General features: G+C 39.7%; 1 protein-coding gene across 1 annotated transcript; it reads right to left on the minus strand.

Annotated features, from left to right (window-relative positions):
• Positions 1-336: 336 nt before the first annotated feature.
• TRPC3 (transient receptor potential cation channel subfamily C member 3) lies at positions 337-24739 on the minus strand. Its single transcript, XM_031061975.1, is given in 11 exon segments — positions 337-897; positions 3164-3239; positions 3729-3812; positions 4318-4527; positions 5604-5797; positions 6265-6540; positions 7636-7869; positions 8926-9142; positions 11189-11353; positions 15830-16015; positions 23975-24739. Coding segments are annotated over 11 exon segments (2526 nt in total). The 5' UTR covers positions 24716-24739; the 3' UTR covers positions 337-754.
• Positions 24740-24940: the final 201 nt, after the last annotated feature.

Here is a 24940-nt window from a genome sequence, read left to right on the forward strand (position 1 = left end):
GGTTCCCGCGGAAACGGCCCCGAGGGGGATCCCGGGCTCGGTGCCGAACCGTGCGGGAGGAAGGGTTTGTTTAACAACGAAGCCAAAAACACCTGCCCTGCACGGGGTCTGAGTTTAAAACATATAAATCCTTACTCTCCTTAGGGTAAATACACTGAATTAAGGAAGGGTCGGCGCGGGTACGTGAATACACAGACATGTTAAATAGCGTTGCTGCCATCACATTCCCACTTACCTGGTTCTCGGCAATTCCTTGTGGTCATAACCATGAGTTCTGGGCTTACACGCGTTACTAGCACCACTAATAAACAACAAAGATTTCAAGTAATCCTCCACTCATCTCTAGTTGGTTTATTGTAGTATGAAAAATCCTATTTTGTACCTGGACACTGCAAGGAACAGAGTATTACGCTGTATCTGTTAATTTTTTGTCTTGCAAATTTAGTGCAAAGAATTCTCCATATGTAATCATAAACCTGTTAAAATATCAGCAATCGATACCATTATACCTTTTTAATGCATAAATGCAAAAAAAATTGTTATGATAGTTCTTGCTTTTAGACAGTTAAAATGAAGAGAGCAATCTTTTTGTGGTGAGTTAATAAAAGTTCCTAAGACTAAATTCCAGAGAAGCTGTACATAAAGTTATTTAGTGCTAAAAATCTACAATACATTTTTTTCAAGTATAAGATACTGAAATATTATTGCCAATAAATAGTTGTGCTGTAGTCGAAGCCACGGTTCCTTTGTTGAATCATTCACATCTCAGCATATTGGGATTTAGTTTCTCACTGAGTTTATGTATTAAAATTGCCAACTCTTCTGTTGCTTGGGACTTATCCTCCAACAGTTCATAGCGAAGACTGGAGATGTCCTGTTTGATTTCCTTTAATTCACCTGCATTAGTAACAGAAAGAAACACTAATTAGCAAAGTTTGACATTCAGTGAATCTGTTAAGTCACAGCAGTGCCTATTTCACATTATCATCCCAAAATGTTCATGAGAGCAGGTACAGGATGGATCAGGAGGATTACCTTGTCTTCATTCTCAGTGAGATGTGCCTCCAGCCCTAAATAGCACCAAAGGAATCTGAACAGTCCATTGGGGTCTCACATTGTTCTCCACATGTATACACAACACCAAAGATTCCCAAAGGGCTGTACAAAGGTTAATGAATTAATCACACCAACACTGCTGCACAGCTGGTAAATATTAGTATCCCCTTTTCAGAGAGAAAAGGAAAAGAGGTTTTTTGTCTGAAGGGGTGTGCCAAAATCACAAGGAAAAGTGTGGCAGAGCTGGCAGTAAAACTCACAGCTTCTGAGTCTCTCTCCTCTTCCTTACCAACATCCTTGGAATTAGAAAAAATCAACCAATTTAACATGATGTTATAATTTGACACAAATACAAAAAAAAAAACCATTTAAACAAAGACAGCTGTCAAAGCCAGGCTTGTAATAATCAGCAGCATGTGTTCCTTTGTAGGATATTCAGTTCAAGAGCAAAAGCTTTTAAAAACGTTCAAATCTATCCTTCCAGCAAGTGGGAGGGATGTGAATTCCTACACAGCACCTGCCTCGGGAAATGATTTGTCATGCACGAAATAACAGAGTATGAAGAGACACCTAAATTCTCTAGTGATGCAGAACAGGGAAAATCTCTAGACTTTTGTTAAAGGAGTTCTAGTACAGAAATGCCAATGTTTTCTGTTTAGGGTGCAGCAGACTTCAAGAATTCTGTCTTCAGAGGCTGGGTCTGTGCTTTGGGTACCACTGAGATGCTCAGGACACAGAGCACTTGGCTGTACAGCTGAAGAGTGAAACTCAAGAACTCAAGGGTTACATGCCCTCTACAAAACCTAGTGCCAAAGCCAGAACCATGATGTCAGTAAAACCCTGATTCTTCTGCACTGTCTTTCTAATTTAAACACATCTCTGCCAACACCAAAGTGGCATCAGGGACCTGGAAAGGGCTGGCACTGCTGGTGACAGAACAGTCTTTTCATCAGTCACTAGGTAGATGATTTCCTACATCACAGAGCACGAACAGGAGGAAAGCAGTGGGAATTCAGGAGAGCAGCACACTGAGAGGATTCACTTTTAGGAGCCTTTCTGCTTTTGTCACTGACAATCACAGCTCTGTACAGCCACACAGGATGGGGAAGTGTCAGGATAACAGTCTGTGCACAATGCTGCCTTTTGAACGCACTGAGGGGGATTTAATTTAATCTTTTTTTGCTCCCTGCTTCTTGCTGAAGAGAGTTATAGGTAAGCAGAGAGCAACTAAGGAGCAAAACAGAAGCTTTGCTGCCTTTGCTGAGAGCTGAGCAGCCCTTTCAGGCCCCTCACATCACACATGCACACAGCTGCCTGATGCTGCCATGCCAGTAAAACATGTTCTGCCCCCAGGCTGTCCATCACTGCATCACTCTACCGCTTGATAACATTCTAGCTAGAGTTTTTGTTTGGGGATCTGCCCAGAGCACAGGAGTTTCCTTGTTGGACTGCAGGCCTGTGTTTCATTCCTGGAAGGTTGGAGGGAGGAGAACAACCTTTGCCATAATCTCATCCTAGTGGTGAGTTAGGGTGTGCAACTGGAGCAAGCACCTCTCACATCTGCCAGGGAGCTCAGACCCACTGTTTCTCAAAAGGTCTCCCACTAAAACAGAGGTTACATTTGTCATTTTTTATCACCATGCAGGTGAATGTAGAGCTTTGTTTAATGATGGGCAGCTTCACAGATGATTATTCCTCAGAGCTTTATGAAGGGAGGACAAATAGTTCATGGTGTAAAGTTGTAAATTGTGTGTAATTGTGTGTTCAGTTGAATGAAACAGAGAGGAAGATCCTGCAGCTTTGATTAGGACTCTGGAAGTGTGAATACAGTTAATGGCTCCTTCACAGATTTCCTCTGTGCATTGTCTGTGCTCTCATTTTCTATCTGTAAAACAGGAGCCATAATATTTCTCAGTTCTACTTCTTTAGTCCTACTTTTCCATTTTTTTGATGACATGGGCATACTTTCCATTACCAAGTGAGCTTCAGTGCATGTGAAATAGAAACAATCCCTCTTTTCACTCAAAACCCCCATGCATCAGTGTAACACTGGCTCCTAATAGAACATGACAAAAACTGCCTCTGAATATTGCAGTCTCTTTCTTACCTTCATTGACTTCATCATTTTCTTTGTCCACTTGTGCTTTCAGAACATAACGTTTTATCAGTCTCTTCATTATTTGCTGCCAGATTAAAACAGTTATATAATCAGCTGAGATTATATAATTAAACATTGTTCATTTTTCTTTCTTAGCTCTCTCTGTCACATCAGCCTAAGAGAAAGAATGAGCAGCCCCAGATGAAGTACTTGCCTCAAATGGGCTTTTCTGGGGGCATGCTGAGAAAGGAAGGGAACAGCCAACCTAGTCAGCTTTCACATCCCTTACCCAAAACCCATTTCAGATATTCCTTCACCGGTTTCAGATGTTTGCTCCTCACATTTTCCCAAGGGGGACATCAAAGACCAATTTTATGTACTGCATGAGCTAGTTTTGAAATGCTGCAAATAATGGGCAATAACTATCTTTTTTTTTCAAGAAGCATCCTAGAGTTTAATTTCCACAGGAGGTTTTCTTTCTCTGGTGAAGGTAAACTGTACTTGAAACACAAAATTCTGCAAGAACCTTCTCACAGTTCTATTACTCAGGACAGTGGTCACTGCATGTACTTACCTGATAGCGTGTTGGCTGATTGAGAATGCTGTTAAAACTGTGGGATTCAAAAACTCTGGAATTTGACTGAGTGAAAAGGTTTAACTAGGAAGAAATAAGACAAAATTAAAACAAATTATGGAATTCAAAGTTAGGATTCAGCTCCATTATTATTTTTTTAAGACATGTTGTTCCATCTTTTACTATATCAGAGTATTATTTTTTAAAAAATGAGATTGCCTTGAATTATATGTTGGTTTTGTTTTTTTAATGCTGATAATTTTGGCCATCCTGTTCTGAGGAAATAGGCTTAAAGTATCTTTAATCAATATTCAAGTAACTCCCTGTAGGAATTATTTGCATCTTTGAATACTCATCAATTTTTCTTTCAATTGTGTTTCCCCAGATTTGGTTGTTCTAATAAAATTTAAGTCTATTTCTTGTTTTATGCAGTATGTTTAGGCAGTCTGAAATACAGATTTATTTCTATAAATGATTAATTGTTTACTATCATCAGAAGCATGGATTATAGGCTAAAACGAAAAAGAAAAGAAGACTGCTGGAACAAACACACAATTCTTCCCTGCAACAAAAAGATCTTAGAACCTACCCTTGATTTGGAGTTTCCCATTCCCATTTCAATGTCCTTCTGTAGCCGTCTCCTCCTGCACTTGGAAAAGTTAATGATCCTCATGATGAAATAGAAAAAAGATTTGGGGCTTGGTACAAGACTGAAGGGTGGAGGTAATGTTTTTCCATCATCAAAATATGACAGCCAAAGTTTAGAACGAGCAAACTTCCACTCTACGTCACTGTCATCCTGTGTTAGGAAATAAAACAGATGATGCTCTTGGTTTTTATGAAATGCAAACGTTCTTTCAAATGAAGCTGCTTTGAAAGATCTTTCTGGATTGAGATAAAACATTATACTCTTGGTAATAAGCCTTCCAGCAGTTCTGCAGAAATGCAACCACTTTACTTAGTCTATTTTAACCAAATTTCAGTTGTCTCTTTATGCAAAATTTCATTGAGAATACTTAGTTCAAGCACATGAAGCATTTAAGCAAGCATCATTTTTGCATCAAGTGAAAGCCAACATATAAACTCCCTGCTATTTAAAGTGGAGCTTTCAGGGGTTTTTCAAGCCTTGTTTTTCTTATTAAAGTGGTCACATGGGCTTGGTACTTGCACAAGTGTTGAAGTATTAGACTCAAGGCAAAAGATGGCTTAAAATGGTAGTGCTCACAGCTTTTCATGTAATCAGACAAGTAACTCTGATTTATAATGGAGTATAGAAAATGCAAACTTTGTGGTCCTGAAGAAATTGTGTTAAATACTGAAAAACCTATTTTGTCCTCATACATTCTTACTGAAGTATTCCAAGGCTGGATTATAACTAGTTTTCTCTGCTGAATTCCCTAACATTTCCCAGAACTCATTGAAAAGACTGGGAATGACATATCCATTTGTACACTATGTCTTAGATAATCATTCTTCCTGTTTGTGAGGGCCTGCATCTGTGTGAGTGTAGTACTCTTTGAACTCATGGTCTGGAAAGCTGGCACTATAAATACACTTTTACTTTCATTTCAGCAACCTGAGATTTCTTTTTGAAATCCAAGTATCTTCAACACTCTACATTTTCTGATTTGTTTTTTAACTGCAGTTGGATGCCAAGTATAATGTGTACACAACATGAGATAAACTTGTTTAGATCCTGTGAGGTTCTGCAGCTTGGCTGAGTTGTTAGATAAAGTCAGCCCTCTTTTATACATATGGTGATATCTTTTCCTGTGGTAACCTCTTTGTATGTTTTGCATACCACTGAAATAATTCCTATTAATTCTATCCTTTTTACAGCATAACAGAAGAGAACAACTTCAGAAGAGAACCCACCTCAATTTCTTGATATGAACTGTTGATCATAGCAATCAGCATGTTGAGCAGAACCACTACCATTGTGACATTGTATATGCCATAAAGAACATAACCAATGTTCTCAATGAACTTGTGATCGTATTTGAGGACAACAGAGGTTACTTCAGACAAGCCAAATATCGACCAAAATAAGGTCTTGAAACTTTCTTCCACTATTACACAAAGAAATATAAAAGTTGCGTTTACAGTGACTGATAAACAACCTCAATTAATTTGTCTGTGAATCAGAGCACTCATCAAAACAACAAACATGCAAGGAAGGATTTTCCACAGCACTTTCCATGTGTCCTCTGTGCTCCACCTATCCATCACAGCTAATAGAGCTGTAACAATACATGCAGAACAACAGGAACTAGAAAGGTATTTTATATCAAGTAATATTTTCTTCCAATTGGTTGCCCACAAGTCTATGTGACTGAAATATATACAGGTGAAATTATTTCAGGCTGAAATGAAAGCTTCCATTATACAAACAGGGAACAATTGGTCTTTTGTGTTCTGCTTTCTGAGGTCTTCAGTTTTATTTTAATGCTAACAGAGAGCACACAATGGCTCACAGACTTTGCTATCTTAATGAAAAACCTGAAAGTTTTGATTGGCTTTTTACTTACAATAAAACCTCATACTTACGTTGTAAAGGCTGGGTTCAGTTTAGCTCCAAGGTAGTAGGAGTACAGTATGAACATCCCAATCATAAATGCAAGAAATACCATAATAAAAAGGACCATAAACTTGAAGATGTCCTTAACAGTCCTTCCAAGGGAGATCTGCAAGGGCCCAAAACTCTCATTTGCAGGCAGGATGTAGGCGATCCGAGAAAAGCTGAGAACAACAGCAATTGCATAAAGGCCTTCAGATATTATCTGAGGATCAGATGGGAGCCATTTATCTCTAGCTGGAAGATATGAAATACAGGGGTTACTAATTTATCACAATCTTGAGGAATAAACCTTGATAGGATTTTTTCATTAACACATCTGAATTTAGTTGAGACAAATATTTGGAGAGTCTAATAGTTGCTGCTCTATTCCTTTTTCATTTAAGTCACAAATTAAGAATATGAGCTACATTACCTTCTGTTAGAAGTGACTTGAAGAAACATGACATTTTCTTCTGCAGTTTGCATTTTAACCTGAACTAGACAATAACTAATTTTTACTGCATTTTTAAACTTGTCTGTATTAGCTATCTTAACAAGCACTATGCTAAAGCTGGGAAATTTATTCCTATTTGGTGTTTTATTGATGGGCAGATAAGTGCTGCCTGATGAACAATTTCATTTATTAGTCACACCAGGCCTTGTCTTTTTGCAGGATATAACCTAGCTCCCACAGTGACCATAAAGATTTTTGCCAATTACCTCAAAAGAAATAGGATTGTGGGTTTTACACACAATGCGCACAGAAACAATTGAGTTATACAGAAATTCATAAATTACTATGTGAATTCATGCACCATCTCAGCAGAGCAACACTGAATTAAAATGTGTTTCATATCAAAATACCCTGTGTTTCTAAATATGTATTTACATATGCAGAATGGTTATATTCAGCTATTATATTCAGTATACAATATTCAGACTGGTTATACTGCAATTAAGGTAAGGAACAAAACCACGTCTGCTGTTACAATATATTGAAGCCCATCCTAAAATACACTGTCAGCAGCATTTTCTTGTGTTGTAAATACAGATGAATCACACCTTTATTGACAATTTCTGCACTGCAATAAGTATTTTGTAGTTTTATTCCATTTAAACAGAGGAAATGCTGATAGATGTTTATGAACATGAATAACTCTCAAACAACTGAACCAAAAAAAAGAGAAAGGAAGCACATCAACATTTCATCTGTTGTGCAATTAGCCAAGAATAAAATATAACTTCCAAATGTTTTAAATCAAGGGGGTCAAATTTAGCTCTAGGGTAAAGAGAGGCTTCTAAATGCATCCTTCAAGCTTTTTCTATGTTTGGCAGAAAAACTAAGCTCACCATAAGTAAAATATTCAATTTCTGGAGGAAGTGTGACCTCGGAGAGGTCGTTCTCCTCAATGTAGTTGTCCACATACTGTTGTGCTTTTGTGGCCTGAAGGAATGCCAGGAGCCTGGCTGTGAAAGCAGCAATAAAAATAGACAGCATCCCAAAATCCAGAACATTCCATAACTGCAAGATGTATTCCCTGGGTCCTTCCAGCCATAGCTCTTTGCATTCTGACCACATCATACCTGCAACAAGAAATGAAAAAGCACAGCAACGTTTGCCAAACTGTTGTCATTTAAATTCCCTGAATTCTCCCATTTCATGGAAGTGGATGATACCAGTGGAGCAGGGATTCACTTATTTGCAGTATCACAGCCTCATCACTAAGGTTATTCTCTCTTGGTTTCAACAGGGTTGATCAAATAGCAAAGTATTAATTGAGATTAATTAATGGAAACGTAGTTCAGACATCACCCCACAGAGGGTAGAGTAGAACCTTGACTTTGCATTGAAAGTATTGTGGCCAAACAACAAAACCTTTGTCATTCCAAAGGAGAAAAAATAAAGTGTGGGGAAAAAACATCCTCTTACTCTCTTAACATTGACATTCCTAAGCCACTTCTGAATCAGAGGGTTTAATTTTTCCACAAGAACACAACTACCCAACAACACAGATGACCAAATAGAAGAGACACAATTACACTACTGTTTTTCCACTTTACAGAATAAGATTCTTTTCAGCATAGAAAGTGGAATTTGGCTATGTGTAACTTGGTTTTCTCACTTAAATTTCTTCTCAGAAATTAATTTGTGTGGATTTAATCCAGATCACAGCCTCACCATAACCATGAGATGCAGCTGTTGTGAATCAATACTTTTTCTTGATTCAAAGAGGTTTCTTAGGGAAAATAAAAACCCAACAAAAAGCAAAATCACAACCCCACAAACTTCTTCTTGTTTCCCTGGCTGTGTAATTCAAAGGGGCTGCTGCTGCCATCCCAACTACACTCGGAGCAGCCACACATTGGACTGGAAAATCCCAGTCCTTGCCTTCTTTCAAATAAAGAGAATAAGCTGGAACTCCCAAAAGGCAGCATACAAGGCATACTCACCTCCCTACCCTGACACACTTGAGGATGAAATTATTCAAAATCTGTTCTAATGCCCTCTTACCTGCCCTAAGGGTTTATTAGTTGCTGCACACAGCAGCTGGATCAAAGCTTTGGGACCTGGGCTTCTCTCCTCCCTTTCAGAACTTCTATTTACAGGAAAACAGGAAGATGAAGGGGCAATATACCTACCAAGAACCCACACCATGATCAGCATTTCTGTCCAGGTGAACTGGGTGGTCTTCACCCTAAAGATCTGCTTGGGGTAATCAGTGACAGTGACATTGGGCAGCGTGGTTATGCCCTCAAATCTGTCTGAAGCATTGAACACCAGCAGGCCTAGGAAAATAATGAAGGATGCTGCATGTGCCACAAATTTCATAAATGGGCTTCGAAGAATTCTTCCAAGCTGCAAAGGCAGAATGAAAGCAGTCACTCAGTTTTCTCAAAGAAACACCAGGCATTGCAGAAGCATAAATGGGCACTCAGAGTTCAGGACAGCCAGAAACCTCATTCTTAAAGGATATTCTTCCAAGAGCACTCAGCTGTGGTGCTTTGCCATTTCAGACAAAAGGCTCCCACAGGGAGCCTCACAGAGTAAGTTGTTCTGTTAGTGAGTGCTCATGATATTCCACAAGCTCTAGATGGCAATGTTTGAGGGGAAACACTCCAAGGAACTGCAAATGTACCGTGGCCGTGACCAGGAAGAGTTTGTAAAGCAAGCCCAGGGAAAGATAAATTATTCAAATCTCCAACTCCAGCAAAACATTTTTCCTAACAACAAGAATGTATTATTAACTTCTCTAGAACTACAGCTATAGGAAGAATTAGTTGTTTTCTTGTGTCTGGCTACTATATTTCATTCACAGAACACATGTTCAGAGCTCTAAGTGCCAAAATAAGTACCTGTGTCTATCAAAACTAACAACTGTTGCACAAAATGGACTAAGGAAGATAGGATCAGAAATATTAGTGGTTTTATAAATAAATTCAGCAGGTTTAATTCACATCTGCACCTAGTAAAAGAACAAAGCAGCAGTAGGGGAAGTCTGTCTGCACCAGAAGAGGGGACCAGCATCTTACAGAAGACCACATGAGCTTTCTTATTTCAAGGAATTGTTTTCCTTGAAATTTGGGTCAGCTACTATGAACTAAGCAAACCAGCACACATTAAACTGCACTTACTACCTGGGCAAACAATCTCAGGTTCCCTTCCTGCTCCTGACCTTTAGAAGGCATTTTGTAATTGCAATATCCAACCACTGACCTGAATGTATAGCATTTTATTTGACATGAGCACTGAGGAAAAACATCAGATGTTTCTGCTACTGGGAATTAGAGCTCAAGGACAAATGTCACTTTTCCATATTAGACACCAGCTAAAAATACATTAAGATGTTCCTATTATATGGAGCTGTGAGAAATATATTTACTAAAGATATTAATAGAAAGTGACATTTCAGAGAATAATGAGAGTAACAATTACACTATTTTCATAAAGGTTTATCTTCAAAGTAAATAAATATTTAACCTAGAGAAAAGATCAGGTTCTCTTCAAATATGTAGATGAGAAAAATCTTATCCTTTTTGAGATGAACTAAAAGAATGAAATATAAAAGAAACTCACATTTCTTTGCTTTACACTTGCTAGGGAAATAAAATTGAAAGACCACATTCAGCACAGGAGTAAATGTACTTAAAATTTTTAAAAATTTTAATGCAACAGAGAAATCTTCCTTCATCTGATATACCAAAGATCTATGAATACACCTGATTTGCAAACAATTCATGTGTTACAGACCATCAGGATTTCAAAGAAACTGCTGTTCCTTTCCTTGTGAGATCAGCAGGAAAGGTGGGAGCACCCTTACATGTTCACATATTTTTTATAAGGTAAGAGTTTACAGCTATGCTCTTTTACAAATACACCACACTACACGGTCAGAATGATGCATTTAATTTAATTTCTGCTCTATGGTTCAGCTGGCAAACAGACCTCCTAGGGCTGGGATAACAAATATTTTACTTAAGATTAAGTTCTGCATCAGTAAAGTCAACAGATGTTCTGCTAATGGTTTATATGGGAACAGCATGAGACATTAGGATGCCACCAGAGGAGACTTAAGAATCTGAGTGGTGACTCTCAAAAAATCCATGTTACTAACATAAGTTACACAGCAGATACGGTGAGGTGAGCATAACCTAGGGAAATTTAAAAAAGAAAAAAAGCTCTCAGAGAAGGTTATTTTATATTCATACTTCATCACTGTGGTCCCCTCTTTACAGTGCAAGTAACAAAAACCCCCTTAGCATCTTTTGGCACAAGGTTAGGGATTGCTAAAAATATCATTAATTAGTTAAAATTTGGAAGCAGCAGAAGTTGCATGTTGACTGCCAGGAAAGGAAAAGCAGCTCCGAGAACAGCACAAGACACATAATTTATAAAATTCAGTACCCTGCTACATGGTGCAATCCAATAACCAATGGCTAGAAAGGGAAGGCCCAGTGCCACAACCAGCACCACCAGACACTTGATAGCTATGGTCTGCTCCCGTAATCCTGAGAGGTTTTCATACCAGATTGTCAGGAGCTGTTGCTGACAGTTTGGATGGGCCACAAACTGCAAAGAAAAGGAAAAAGAAAAACCAAGACATGCTGTCATTAATAAGAAGAGTTACATAACTGTCACATGCACAATTGCAATCACCTAAGGTCTGAATTAACACCAGGTATTTAAGAACCGTGGCTTCTTTCTCATTCCCTTTAAAACAAAGGTTAATAAATAAAGAAGAAACTGCCACATCACAAGAGCACGTGGGACACCAGTTAAGCACAAGGGTGAGCAGCCTGGTTTTCACAGCAGTTTGAAGAAACCTAGTAATACACTTACCAATAACTAGTGAATGAGAATAAAGAAGGCTAGGTGTTTCACAAAAAAGGGTTTGAAAATAAATCTGGTAACTGATAATTTGTGTTGGATTAAGAGTGAGATTTCATGTCAGTTGGTTATACTCTGGAAAAAAGAACGAAAATACTGTAAACCTTGGATACCCATTTTATTATCCCTTGTACTCTGCAGAGATCATTATGTACTACATACACTGTTGTTTGCCAGGTCTTGCTTGCAAAACTCTATTAATATTCCAAATCTCATTAAAAAGTGCATAGAGTAGTACAACAGGACAGACTTCTTAAAGAAAATCAAATTAAATCATTGGCAATGAAAACAGGGAGCCTTAAACCTCTCAAGAAGAGCAATCTGAAACTGCTGCATGAACTTTAAAAAGGAAGGCAATCTTCATACTTTAATCTACTTTGCTGTAAAATTAAAGTCCCTAAGCATTTTGCTATGTGATGCATTAAGCAGTTACTTCACATATTAATGCAGTTTGTACATAAAGCGGAGTGGCCAAGAGAAATAAATAAAGAGATTGTAAAAAAGTTCTTTAAGAAATTAATGTCGACTCCAACTGCTTCTGTTCTTTTTATTAGGCTGTCACCTTTGAAGCTTATGCACCATAAAAACTGCCAGCCTGGCCCATTTGAGAAGAAGAGATTGGGTTTTTGTGTGTTTGTGCATTCTGACATATGCCCCCAGCCTCTTCTTTTGCCAAGATAAATTTTATTGTCAACTCAGGACATCAAAGGGACAAATCCCACAGCAGATTAACTGCGGACAAAGGCAGGAAAGTAAATAATTATTTCAAATTACAAAGACATTTTAAAAATCAGGCTTAAAACTGTAGGGAAGAGGAGGGAAGAAACACCCACATCATTCCTTCTGTTACCACAGGGAATGGGAAGAAACACTAAAGGAGCTTTAAGGAAGTTTACCCAGGGCTGGGAATCAGCCCATGGGCCCTGTGGCACCTCATCCAGAGTTCTGTCTTGGTTTATTCTCCTGATCTACCAACATTTTGATCTGACACTAAGAGGAGATCTGCTATCATTTCCAAAAAAAAAAAAAAAGGGAAGACTTAGTGAATAAGATGCCAAGAGTTATGGGCAAGATCTTCTCTGGCAGTGAGTCTAAAGGCTCTTGAGAGGATCTTAGTGACTTATTTAACTGCTGGCAACTGCACAATGTGCACCACTTCCAAGCCCTCGGAGCGAGTTGTGTCACTTTTCATCCATAAAAGCTCTGAAATTCCTCCCTCCTCTCTCAGTCTTGACTGAAATACTTCAACTTATGATTATGTTTGTTTTATTTTCAGCAACTTTAAACTATGCCCACCCCTGTTGTGTGTGTGTCTGTGTTACCTGTATTTGCCTGCAGCTTCATCTCCTCCAAAGACAGTAGGTTCACATCACATTTTACCTACTGCTCACAGCATCCTAGAACCTTGTTCTTCCTGCATTTCTCCTCTCACTCTATTTTCCACGCCGTTTCCCACTTTTCATTACATATCTTGAGCTTATTATCACATGTATCTAATACTTTCAGCTCCAAGCAGAACCTCAGTGAACAAAAATGATGTGTGAGAACAGTATATGGTCACTAAAAGAAAAAATATCCCAATTTTAATGTAGCTGCTTTTCCAAGCATAATTGACAGTAACACTTCTGATGTTTTCAGTTTCATGACCATGAACCAAGTCATCACTATGTAAATATTTTTCTGAATGACTCAGAGTGATTATGTTATTTATTTCTGTCATCATAATGGCTGGGTTTAGATGGAGCAAGAACAAATCCTGGCACACTCTGATACACTAACACACAAAATACAAAGAGAATTTTGCATCTTCTTTCTTATCTATCAGTTGAACACTTCAGGGTTTGAAAATTAACTCCTGTGATTTTATTCCAGTTCTTATTGATTTCACTTGGAAATTCCATCCTGATTTTTGTCTCAGCAAGACTGCAGATTAGTTGGGGCAGTATTAGCTCTTCTCTGGAATTTTGTTGGCAATCTAAAGACAGAGTTGAGACACAAAACTAAAAGCACTACTACAGCAGTAATGCAGCATACAGAGCAAGATTAATTTGTTTTCTTTTTTTTTATTTTCTTCTCTTAATTCCCTTAGTCCATCCCTATTGGGGCTGCAGTTTCAGTCTGAACCTTAGCTTCAAAATCTCATCATGTTTAAAAGATGGGCTCCACTTTGGGGCAGTACCCAGGGCATTAAGTGCAAGAGTTTCATTACTAATAGAATTAAAAACTCCCTTCCCCTAGGAGTGAGGTTCTGAGCACATTTGCTACTTGTCATATGTTTTTTCCTGCCTCTCCTCCCTCTGGACAGGGCATAGGCTCATTACCTATTTCATGGACCTGCTGCTCTGTTTGGCTGCACTGCTAGCAACAGGGAACAGACCTTGATGGACCTAACCTGGAAGCACAGCTAGAAACACAGAAAGCAAAGGAAACCCACCACATCCTTGTCTGCTCCCTATGGTGAGAGGGTTAAAGTAGTCCCATGTGGAGTTCCCACATCTGAATCTGTTCCAGTCAGGATATCACTAGAATCCATCACAGCTCTGACAGAACAAATCCCAGCATGAAAGGACCACCCTGGCAGAGACATTTCCATCCTTGCCATGCCCCCTGTAATGGCCACTTACAGGGAGCTGCACATGTATGAATATGGTAACAACTCTGTACTGTCTATTTCCTCCCAACAATATCATTCCTCTTGTAGCTTCTGAACTGTGTTTGTCATGAACTGCAGCCAGCACTCTGAGCTACTCTCTTGCAAGAGAAGAGAACAAGTTTTTATCTTTTTTTTTTTTTGGTATTATTTAGATGTCTGCTATTCTTAACAGATCAGTGTGGCCCTTTGCTCAGCAGTGAATTTCATCAGTGACAACAAACTCATAAAAGAAAACCACAGCCTTCAGTGTGAAAGCTGAGAAAGGAGCATCAACAAAGTTTTGGTACACATTACACTGCAATAGCATAAAGAAGTATATATTTAGACACTAAAGTATGCTTATGCACTTTGATTTTTTTTCTCCCCCCAGTTCCAGTCTTTTAAACTAATTTAATGCTTGTATATATTTACCTTGATTTTTGGCAATTAATATGCATTTATCTGCTGTAGACCAATCCTTTACTGGAAATGATGATTTGCTGCTTGGGATATGTGTTTACAGTTTTTATTATCAATCTTTTGGGGCCATCATAAACACCAGCAATCCCCAGTTGCTCTGGCAGGGTCCTTACAATTTGTTTTATATGGCAGATTGGCTCAAGAGGTGGCCACAGAACACAGGGTTATTTATTCTGAGAGACACAAGGCTTCTTGTGGAGATGATGAAACTATAATGGCTGTAAGGAATGGAAGTGATGCTAATCACACAAATAGGTAGCTGTAAATAATACATAGGCCCTGCTGTACTTCCTGCCTCCTCTCACAACAGGACACAGTATTAACTATTTTCTGTGCTAGCCTAACGTGGGATCTTGAGGAGAACAACATAGCAATACAATAAAAACTACAATGAAAGGATATGTATTTATGTTAAATATGTGATGCATAGCTCCATTTTTCAACGCATAAAATTCATTCACAAAACACAAACTACTTTGAAAGAGGCATCTACTGAACACACTTACCAAAACACCAATAAACACAGGTACAAAGGTGAAGAACTGAAATGAACTGACCAAGCAGCCACAGACATATTCCATGCATTTCCAGGGCTGAGTTTTAAAATATTTTTAAAGGAACAAGCATGGTAAATCACATGGAATTTCTCACAACAACACACAGTTGCAGATGAGTTACTTATGGGTTGAAACTAACACAGACTTCTCTATGGAGTAGGTATTATTGCATTGACTGACAGAAGACACAGCCTGAGTGTCACTGAGTGAAAATCTGGCTCTACTGAAACACCTTTTGAGTTAATCAGGAGAAGGATCTGACCAACTGTGCAAAGCCTGGCTAGCACACCTCATTTATGTCATTGCAATCTCCTGCCACTTCTCAGCAGTGGGAAGTAGATTAAACTCAACTCCTTCATTACAGTCCCCTTTTGCCCTGTGAGAGCCTTGATTACTCACCCCACGTCTCAGTTGTGCATCTGACCACCTGCAGGGGGAGGAGGTGGCAATGCCCTGCTGCCACAGTGCCTGAGAGCTGTGAGGAGTTACCTTTTTGACTTCGTACTTAATGGCCAGCTTGACGCGGCTCAGGGACGCTCGGTGCCTCTGCGCCTCCAGCGGCTCCGCGTTCAGGTCCCCGTTCAGAATGGCCTCCACCTCCTCCGAGTCCCGGCACAGGTCCAGGACACCAACCACGAAGTCCTTGCACTGCATCGACAGCTTGCGGTAGTCGTTCTGGAACAGGAGGGGGACAGAACATGGCCTGTCACAAATGTGCTTAAGAGTCAGTGGTGAGGAGAAAAGGACCTGTACAACTTGATAAAAATGAAGTGTTTGATTTTTACCATGTCACGTTTGGAGTGTATCAGATGTTACACAATTTTCATACAGCAGAATTGTGGGAACTAGAACATGGCTGTCCATAACAGCCAATACCCTTGCCAGGGGGCCCAAAACACCTGTGGTTTTGATTATGACCCGTGGAGCAAATTACCAACATTATATGAAGATCACAAAGCCACAACAGTTTAGGTAGATTGGTAGTGAAGTTATCATGGAGTGGAAAAGTAGATTTTGGGGTTTCTAGAATGGGGATTCAGGAGGCAAGATGGAGGGATCTGGGTGTGTCCAGTCTTTCTCCTTCTTCTTCTTCTTGGACTCCATCTCCTGCTGTGATGGTGGCACTTGCAGATTGGCTTAGAGTAGAAGCTCACTGTCTAACACAGGTGATAGGTATTGGGAAGCAATTGTAAACATTGTACATAGTTTTAGTATAAACACATAACTCCGCCATGGGGGCAGGCAGTGTGCCTGGAACTGTCCTGCTGGCTGGACCTGGGCAGGGCAGGAGAAAAATTTTTTATAGATAAGGAACAATAAACAACCTTGAGACCAAGAACTGAAGAGCCCTGACTCCTCCTTCAAGCACTCGGGCTGGGAAAAGAGACTTTTAACATTCTCGGGGTCACAGCGACCACCAAAAGATCCCAAGACAGAATCATTCATTCTCTGACACAAGGTGAACACCTAACAGCAGCTGTTTAACAGAGAATGGGAGCATGTACCATTATATAAACATAACCTGGATGGGCAACAAGGGGCAGCTGAAACCATAACACTTTCAGAAACAAAGCAGGACCAGGACTATTAAAAAAGAAACCTCATTCCTGCAAAAACTTTGCTGACAACTAATGAAGTAATTGCCTCTGAGGGTACAAATACCTTTTAGCTCTTTCTACACTGCTAAAGTGGCCAATTGCTCATTACTCTTGATGTACACCAGGTGCATTTCCTCCTTTTTCCTTTCCTACCTTCCCTTGGAATGTCTCCCACCCAACAACTGGCACAGTGGGTTACAGAGTAACTGCAGGACAAGCTTGGACACCAACATTGTGGGCAAAATGCCCCAAATTTCTTGTAAAAGTCTCTGGAAAGAACAGGAGAATTCATCTTCATACCTGTTCAGTCTTTCCAAGGACTATCATATCAACATCAAATATTTGCTTCTCTCTAATCTTCCTCCTCTGACAAAACATTTGTGGCTGCATTTCAGAATTTTTAGTTAACTCAGTAAAACATTCATGTCTGAAATTTTGCTCGTACTTTTGTTTGCGCTTGTAAATGTCTCCCACCACCTCTGTGACCTTATCTATGAAGTCTTGATCTCTACTTCAGCACAAACCCTGGTCTTCATTTTTGTGTCCATGTCCTCTCAGACAGACTTCTAGAAATTCCATATCTGAGATGGGGCCTCTGATTTCCTCACATGAGGCTACAGCTGGAGGAGGAAACTTGACTGAATCTGCCAATTTTACCCTCAGTGCCCAACTAGAAACAGCACAACCACCTTTTTCAATTACTCCATAGCATTTCTTCAGGTTTTTTTTCCTCCACCAGGCCACTGAGACACTCATTTGAGCCCTCTGCCTCTCCATTTTTTGTGTTTTACTGTTCATTTCCAGATATTACCTTTTCAAAATCACTTTTTGAGGGTGTAGATTTTCCCTTAGAGGTGCCTGTCTTCTCAAAAATGTTTCCTTACTCCTTCTGCCCTGATAGTTTTCTCACTTAAACTTTTTCTTTCCTGAAACCCTCACTTCTTCCTCCTTTCCTAAGTAATTTTACCTCCTCCAAAACTACCTACTGGTAGTTTTGCTAAATTTTCAACTTAGCATCTATACAATGAGGCAGAGAAACTAATGTGCTTTCAGTAGCTTCAAATTATTTTGGGAAATGATGGGAAAAGAGGCTGCATAGGGTAAGTGCAAGAATCAGCCATCAATCCCATAGGTCAGATTCAGATATGAATCAAAATGAAACACTACTGGAGGAAAAACAAATACTCCTAGAAGTCGTGTTATTACACAAGACTAACATCCCTGATACAGACTTGGAAACAACCAGTCCTAATCATAGACCTTAAACAGGATCCTGTTATTTCCTTTGGTCATAGAGGACAAATTAATTCAGTTGTCAGTGAGGCAACAGGATGTAAGGTTATTTTAGATTTGTTTTTGGCAACCAAGGGGAACAGGACAGAAGAGCCAACTGTAAAAATAATACTGGGATGTGTGATTACATTCAGTGAAGGGATAAGCAAGCTAATGTATGACCAAGATTTAGGACTTAGAAAAAGGCAAAATGTTGCCTTATATATCAAGAGTTCTATTATCATTATAGGGCAAGGAATCCATATCACCAGAGCTTCACGCCTCCTCGATGTTTCTCACAGGCAGCTCCTCTCATCACTGACTGTTCCTGGTCCTTGCAGCAGCCATCTGACTCCAGATCCCACCAATCCACTCTTTTATACCACTGCTCTTATTGGCTACAGGTGTGGCCTGTTAACATCAGGCCTGCTCCTCATCTTTAGTAATTGGTTCAGCTGCAACTCGTTGGGGGATGTGATTACATTCTGTACCACCTTCATTTACCCATACTGCATCCCCCTACAGCAAAGTCTCATAAGAAAAGCTAATCAAGGGAGTGAAATATACTTGCCTGCATGGAGGTCTGAATGCAGATAGAGCTTTTACATGAGATGTGATTAGATCTCACACACTACAAAGATAAAAACCCTGCAAAAGAAGACTCCAGGATGGTGGCTAGAAAATAGCAGCAGTCAAAAAAAAAAAAAAAGGAAAACAACAAAGAGTAACAATCTTTCATGACAGCCTAGTCAAGAAAGAGCTTCATCATAGAGGCCAAAACTCTGAGTACAAACTGCTAGAATACAGGTTTTGTATTATTCAAGTGCTTTATGACATAACAGAATGCAAATTTTGTCCTTGTATGAATAAACATGTGCTGTCCAGTTGCAGGGAGAGGCTGCAATTACTAAGTGTTTTCTCATTATTTTGCTAATTGTGAAGAAATAGAAGAAATAGTGGATTTCTAATAGTTAGGAAATAACAAGAGTTATTTCCACGCTTTGCATGTTTCCCTACCACGAGAGTTACCCAGATTTCTTCTAATAGCAGTAGAACAACAGTAGAAACATGAATGACATGTTTCTTCATTGGTAGATACACCACTTGCTTATAAAAATTATGCTTATTGCTAGATAAGATTAACAATATAATGGATGAGGTTTAATTCTGTCAAATTTAAGGAATAAATACAGCCTACATTATTCACAAATGCTGTTATGAGAACTGCAAACCAGTACGTGCATTCTTAATATCCCACTCTGGCTTTGAATCTTTTAGCAGGAAAACTTGTCAGATTTCCCTCTCCAGGTCTTTATTTACCTATGTATTAGCAAATCAAATTTATCCCAGTCTATCTGATTGCTTTACAGAATTAAACAGACAAACAGTACCTGATTTTCAAACAACCTTCTACCTCTAGGGTGTTGTGTGACTATCAGAAATTTTAATCTATGGTCCCAGTCATCCAAATCACCTCTGCTCACTCCTGAGAACATACAAATTAAGTCATCAGATCAACACTAACAGTTGCACAAACATCTTTGTAACATCAAAAAATATCGGCCTGCACCCTGTGTTTCCAGGTTCCCAGGTGACTCTGGGACATTCAGGCCAACTGACAACGACTGGAATTGCAAAGCTGTGCCTCACAAGCAGTTTCAGAGGACTCTGACACACATCAAAAGCTGGATCTCAGCCTGCCCAAATTTGTGTGTTCTGTTCTCACTCATAACATCAAGAACTGCCCTGTGAATTCATCTGGAGTCTCGACAAAGAAGGTATCAGTCCGTGTGCAAAGAACAAAGTGCATGAACAGAAAACCTTCAGCTGATTCCACTCAAGATTTGTAACCACTGCAAAGGAAATTTATACTGAGCCATCACATGCAGTCAAACAAAATGTAGGGATCTGTGTTCTGGTACACTCCTGCAAGCACCAAAGCTCACGAGCAATGCACAACTGATTCACAGCCATTACACTGAATCACAAATGTATGTTATTACCTGGTAAAGAGCCACTTTGAAATCACATACAGGGTGAGTTTGCACATGTAACTGTATACGCAAAGAAAACACATAATTGCACTAATGGTTATGGATCTGGGCCCTGTCCTTTCAAAAGCTGAGCCTAAACCTAGATCAAGCTTGCACACTCTTTGTTAGTTCAGCTGAGACAACACTATGTAAATTCACTTGGAACACTGACAGATTCTGCTTTTAGATGCACGTCCACATCTTCCCTTGGTTCAGTAGGAGCTTTTAGCAAAACTGGGAACAGGGATTTATCCTATAGAAAGCAGGACTACAACCTTTTTGATCCTTGCCAGAGCAATTTCAGCTGGGAGAACTGAGCTTGCTTACACAGGACAGTATTTAGTTGAAAGCTGGTATAAAGAGATAACCACAGGATTTTTTAGCTACCTTGTCCTCTCTCCTCTTATGGTGACCCCAAAGGAAAGTTCCATCAGCTGTTCTGACTGCCAGAAATCCTCCCTTCCCTGGGCAGTAACAGCTTTAAAGTTCTCAGGGAGGAGGGTGAATATCAATTAACTTCAGTAAACCAACCCCAACACTCCCCAAGCCAAGCTGCAGTGGCCATGGTCTGCTAAAAATAGGAGAACAGGAAAACATTAAAATCGGGAATATTTGTACTGCAAAGTACTTTGTGGTGCTACTGGAAAGGAAAAGATAATTCTCCAACTATGGTAATAGTCACTTTTTTACATTAAGACAAGAAAAAGTTCCAGTTTTTACAATTTGGTCCCATTCCTGACTGAGATCAAACTGAAATTCCTGATGTCCTCTGAAATCCTGCAGATGAATCCCTGGAATTAGGAGACCAGGGGGACTAGGAACACCAAGTAAAGTCAGAGAAATACTGTACTCCCTGTCATGGCCATGAGATAATTGAATAGAGGAATACATGGGAAGAAGACAAGTGGATGCAAAGATCAAAGAGGAGTAAAGCAGTCAAGAAGAAATAAATATAATAGATGAAGAGCGAAAGGACAAACAGCAGGTTGAAACAAGGATTTCACAATTGGAAGTAAGGAAGCTTGGAGATGAAAGAGTAGAATGAAATGGTCTTCAGGGCTCCAGTTTCTTCCTCTGTTTTTATTAATTTTCAGTACTTTTTTTTGGCTAGGTGTCTTGCATCCTCAAGAAAAATCAGGGCTCTGTGGTTTATTTGAATCCTTTCTCCTAAAAGGGAAATAAAACAAAACCTAAAAATCAATGTGATGAATCAGGTGTTTTTGACGAACTGACTGTCATGAAAGAATGTCCTAAGTCACCTTCCCATATTTCTAATTCACTTGTGCAAACACTGGTTTGTGCATTAGAATTTCTTACTGTAAATGATAAGCAAGAGAAGCAGACTGGACTTTGCATATGCAAGGGATGTTAGGTTCAATTTAACAAGGATTCACCAGGAAACTTGGCCCTCAGGTGTTTTTAAACAGGTTCGACCTATGCTCTTTCTCTGTGGGAAAACCACCCAGAACAGAATTTTCTGTAGGAGTGCTCTGCATCCTGGGAGCGGAGCACACAGAGGAAACATCGTGGGCCTTAATATTCCATAGATACTGAGAATAAATTATGATTTTAACAGATTTATCCATTCTTTTTTTGTGAGAGAGATGAAGTATTTTGCCCATTTTTCTCCACCCTGAAACAGTTCTGCTCAGTGCTGTGCTACAGACTCAATTTGAGTGGAATACTGGAGAATTTCCAGTGATGATCCTAGAGGAGAGTGCAGCAGAAGTCTGCAGGAATGCAAATGCTGGATTAGACGCCTTCTCCTCTGGGATATGACAAAGCACACAAGTCATCAGCCAAACACCTTCAGGTGACAGATCTGTAGGGAAGAAAGCACTGAAAAAGAGAGTTACAGATGGGAGGAACTCCAGGGAAGCACTCAGCTCTCCCATCAGGCTTGATAGAAACAGAAGGGAAAAAAAGAGATGTGACGTCAATGAGGAGAGTAATTACTTCACTGGAATGTTTTGACGTTGATGAGAAGCTGGAATTTCCATGCCAGCAAGGAGTCTGGAACAATTTTTACTGTAGGTGCCAAAACTGAATCATCTGATACACCTGGCAAGGTTAGTAGCCATGAAAGTGCTATCCAAAAATACTGAAATCTGTGAAAACACTGGATTTCTTGGGGTTTTAGGCATGCCAAAATAGCAGGGAATTACCATTTTAAAAACTGAAATAATTTTTTCAACCTCTGGTTTGAAATAAAAGCTCAATCAAAAATCTTCACCTTTTCTCCTCCAAAATTTCAAGCTACTTGTTTTTCTGATGAAATTTGTATGCATGGTATTAGTACCTGTGAGATGGGAGTCTCTCATGAATTTCTTTCCACTGTAACTTTTCTATGCAATTCTAATCACTTACATCCTTGCCTAACAAAAACACAAAGCAGCTTGCCCTAATTTAGCTTTTGGTGGCAGGGTACTTTTTCACCCAAGGAAAAAGAAAAATCTGACATTTTTCCCTGGATAAATACATTGAGGAAGTACTCCATTAATTTGCCAGGTTACACAATACACAGCATGGTATGAGAGAGTTGCTTCAGCAAAGAAAGGAGAGGAAGGGTTAAAGCTGAATTTTACATTTCATCAGTGTGTGTTATAATACATTAATCCTTCTCACCACAGAAAATTTATTTTTTAAATTCTATTTTAACTCACTCAGCTGAATATGGATCTATCCTTTCTCAGGAATTTTTTTCCTCTTCTGTTAAATTTCACTTGGTTAATTTCTGCTTGTCTTTCTCCGGGTTGTTGTATATTCCTTCTGAGTACTCCACAGGATAAGCAGTGTTTGCTGCTGCTTGGGGAGGTTAATGCATCTTTTGTCTCTCTCAGATCATTTCTGAAGATATTAAACAAGCAAGTGGTACCCAACACTGGCCTTGCAGAACCCCAATAAAGTTGCTACTACACCAAGAGACAATGCTGTGAATATCTCTACCCACTGAGAGCAATCTGTCATTCCCCAAGCCAAGCTTTTCTCATTACAAGCAGTCTACTGGGGATTGATTTTTGGTGGGGTTTGGCTGCAGGGGGAGAATGGCGAACAAGAGGAAAGGTCTTTTTCAAGGTATTCAACTGAACAGAAAAATCATTAAAAAAAAGCACTGGGCAACAGTTAACTAAGCCATTAATTGAAATATAAAAAGAAGTGGGGGCACTGACATACAAAACCAGATACAGCTGAAAACCAGGTAAGAGGACGAACATCTGTAAGCAGTCTAACAGCTGGTTTTGAACATGTGACATTCCTAAAAGGTGCGTCCAAAAACAAAAAACTACTTTGGGTATTTTTAACAATTTGGAGACATCAGTCAAAATCAGTACAAGAAGAGGGAATAAGGTCAGTGCTGCAGTGCCCCCAAAACAAGCAAAATGTTTCTGCTTTTTGCACTTCTATTACTCAGCATTTGTACCTAAGAACAATCCTTGTGCGCTGCAGCAACCGGAATTGTTTTCTGTCTGCTTCAAGTTTATCAGAACACACACTTTTTCCAGTTTCCAATTTTACCAAATTTCTCCAAACACAGTAGGTGCAAAAGCAATTTCATTCCATTAAAAATTCCTTCTAAAGGCTTACGTATCAAGAATAAAAGAGACAATAAGATGAGAGTATTTGTAATTGAAAAAGTAAAAGCACAGGGAATCATTTCAGCATCTAAGGACAACATGAAGTTGCAGCAACTTGAAAACAATAACAAAGACAGAGAAACACAAAAACGTTACCTTGAATTCTTTTTCAATGTTGGCCAACTTGGCAAGTTCATTGCTGAGCTCGAGAGCAGTGAGCACTGGATCTTCGCTGGAGAGGGACAGATAAGCCGGACTGGCCAGTCCTTTGTACGCATTTATTCTTGACCTAGAATGACTGAAAGAATCATGTTTTTGCTTCTCTGTACAGTCATTACATTTGCAGAAATAATCATGAGGTCTTTCTATCCTCGCTCCTTTCATCAACAGCATGTGCACGACTTCGTATTTTTGGCAGTGGGCGGCTAAAATGATGGGAGTGATGTCTGGAGAAAAGCGGGTACCGTCTTCGTCATAGGAATAAAAATCATCATCCTGGAGCTCCTGCTCACAAGGGCTCAGAGTCAGTCGCTTGTTTACCGAAAACCCAGGATGATTCAAAATTGCTTCCACTATCCTAATGTAACCCTTGCTGATTGCGAGCAGCAGGGCATCTCCAATCCGTGCCAAGTTCTCTTTTTTTAACAGAAGTTCTGTCACTTCCAAATGTTCATTCCCCACAGCGAGCTGCAAGGCGTTTTGGCCCATGTAGTCAACGCAGTTGACATTCAGTGTCTTTGACTCCTCGAGCATTTTGCGCACCACGGGGATGTTGCCGTACTCGGCAGCATCCAGGAATCGCTCCTCCTCGGCCGTCAGGCTCGTGCCCCTGTTGTTGAACATGAAGGCCGGGCCCCGGATGGCCTGTCGCCTTCCCTTCTCCCTCATCATGGTCATCCGCCTCAGGGATGGGCTCTCTTCGATGTACCTAAGGAGAAAACAAGCAAGAGGTAACAAATTTTCACTCTGGTGGTAATTTGTAACTTCCAATCCTGCGGCTGCAAAAGCTTATTTTGTGCCTTGTCCTTTGCCCATTTCCTGACAAGCAGTATCCTGAATTGGGATTGCTCTTGCTTGTCTGCAATCTAAAGGCACTCACAGGCTCAATGCCTCGGGCCACTG

The sequence above is a fragment of the Geospiza fortis genome, unplaced genomic scaffold (genome assembly GCF_000277835.1).
Source record: "Geospiza fortis unplaced genomic scaffold, GeoFor_1.0 scaffold636, whole genome shotgun sequence".
Classification (NCBI taxonomy): Eukaryota; Metazoa; Chordata; class Aves; order Passeriformes; family Thraupidae; genus Geospiza; species Geospiza fortis.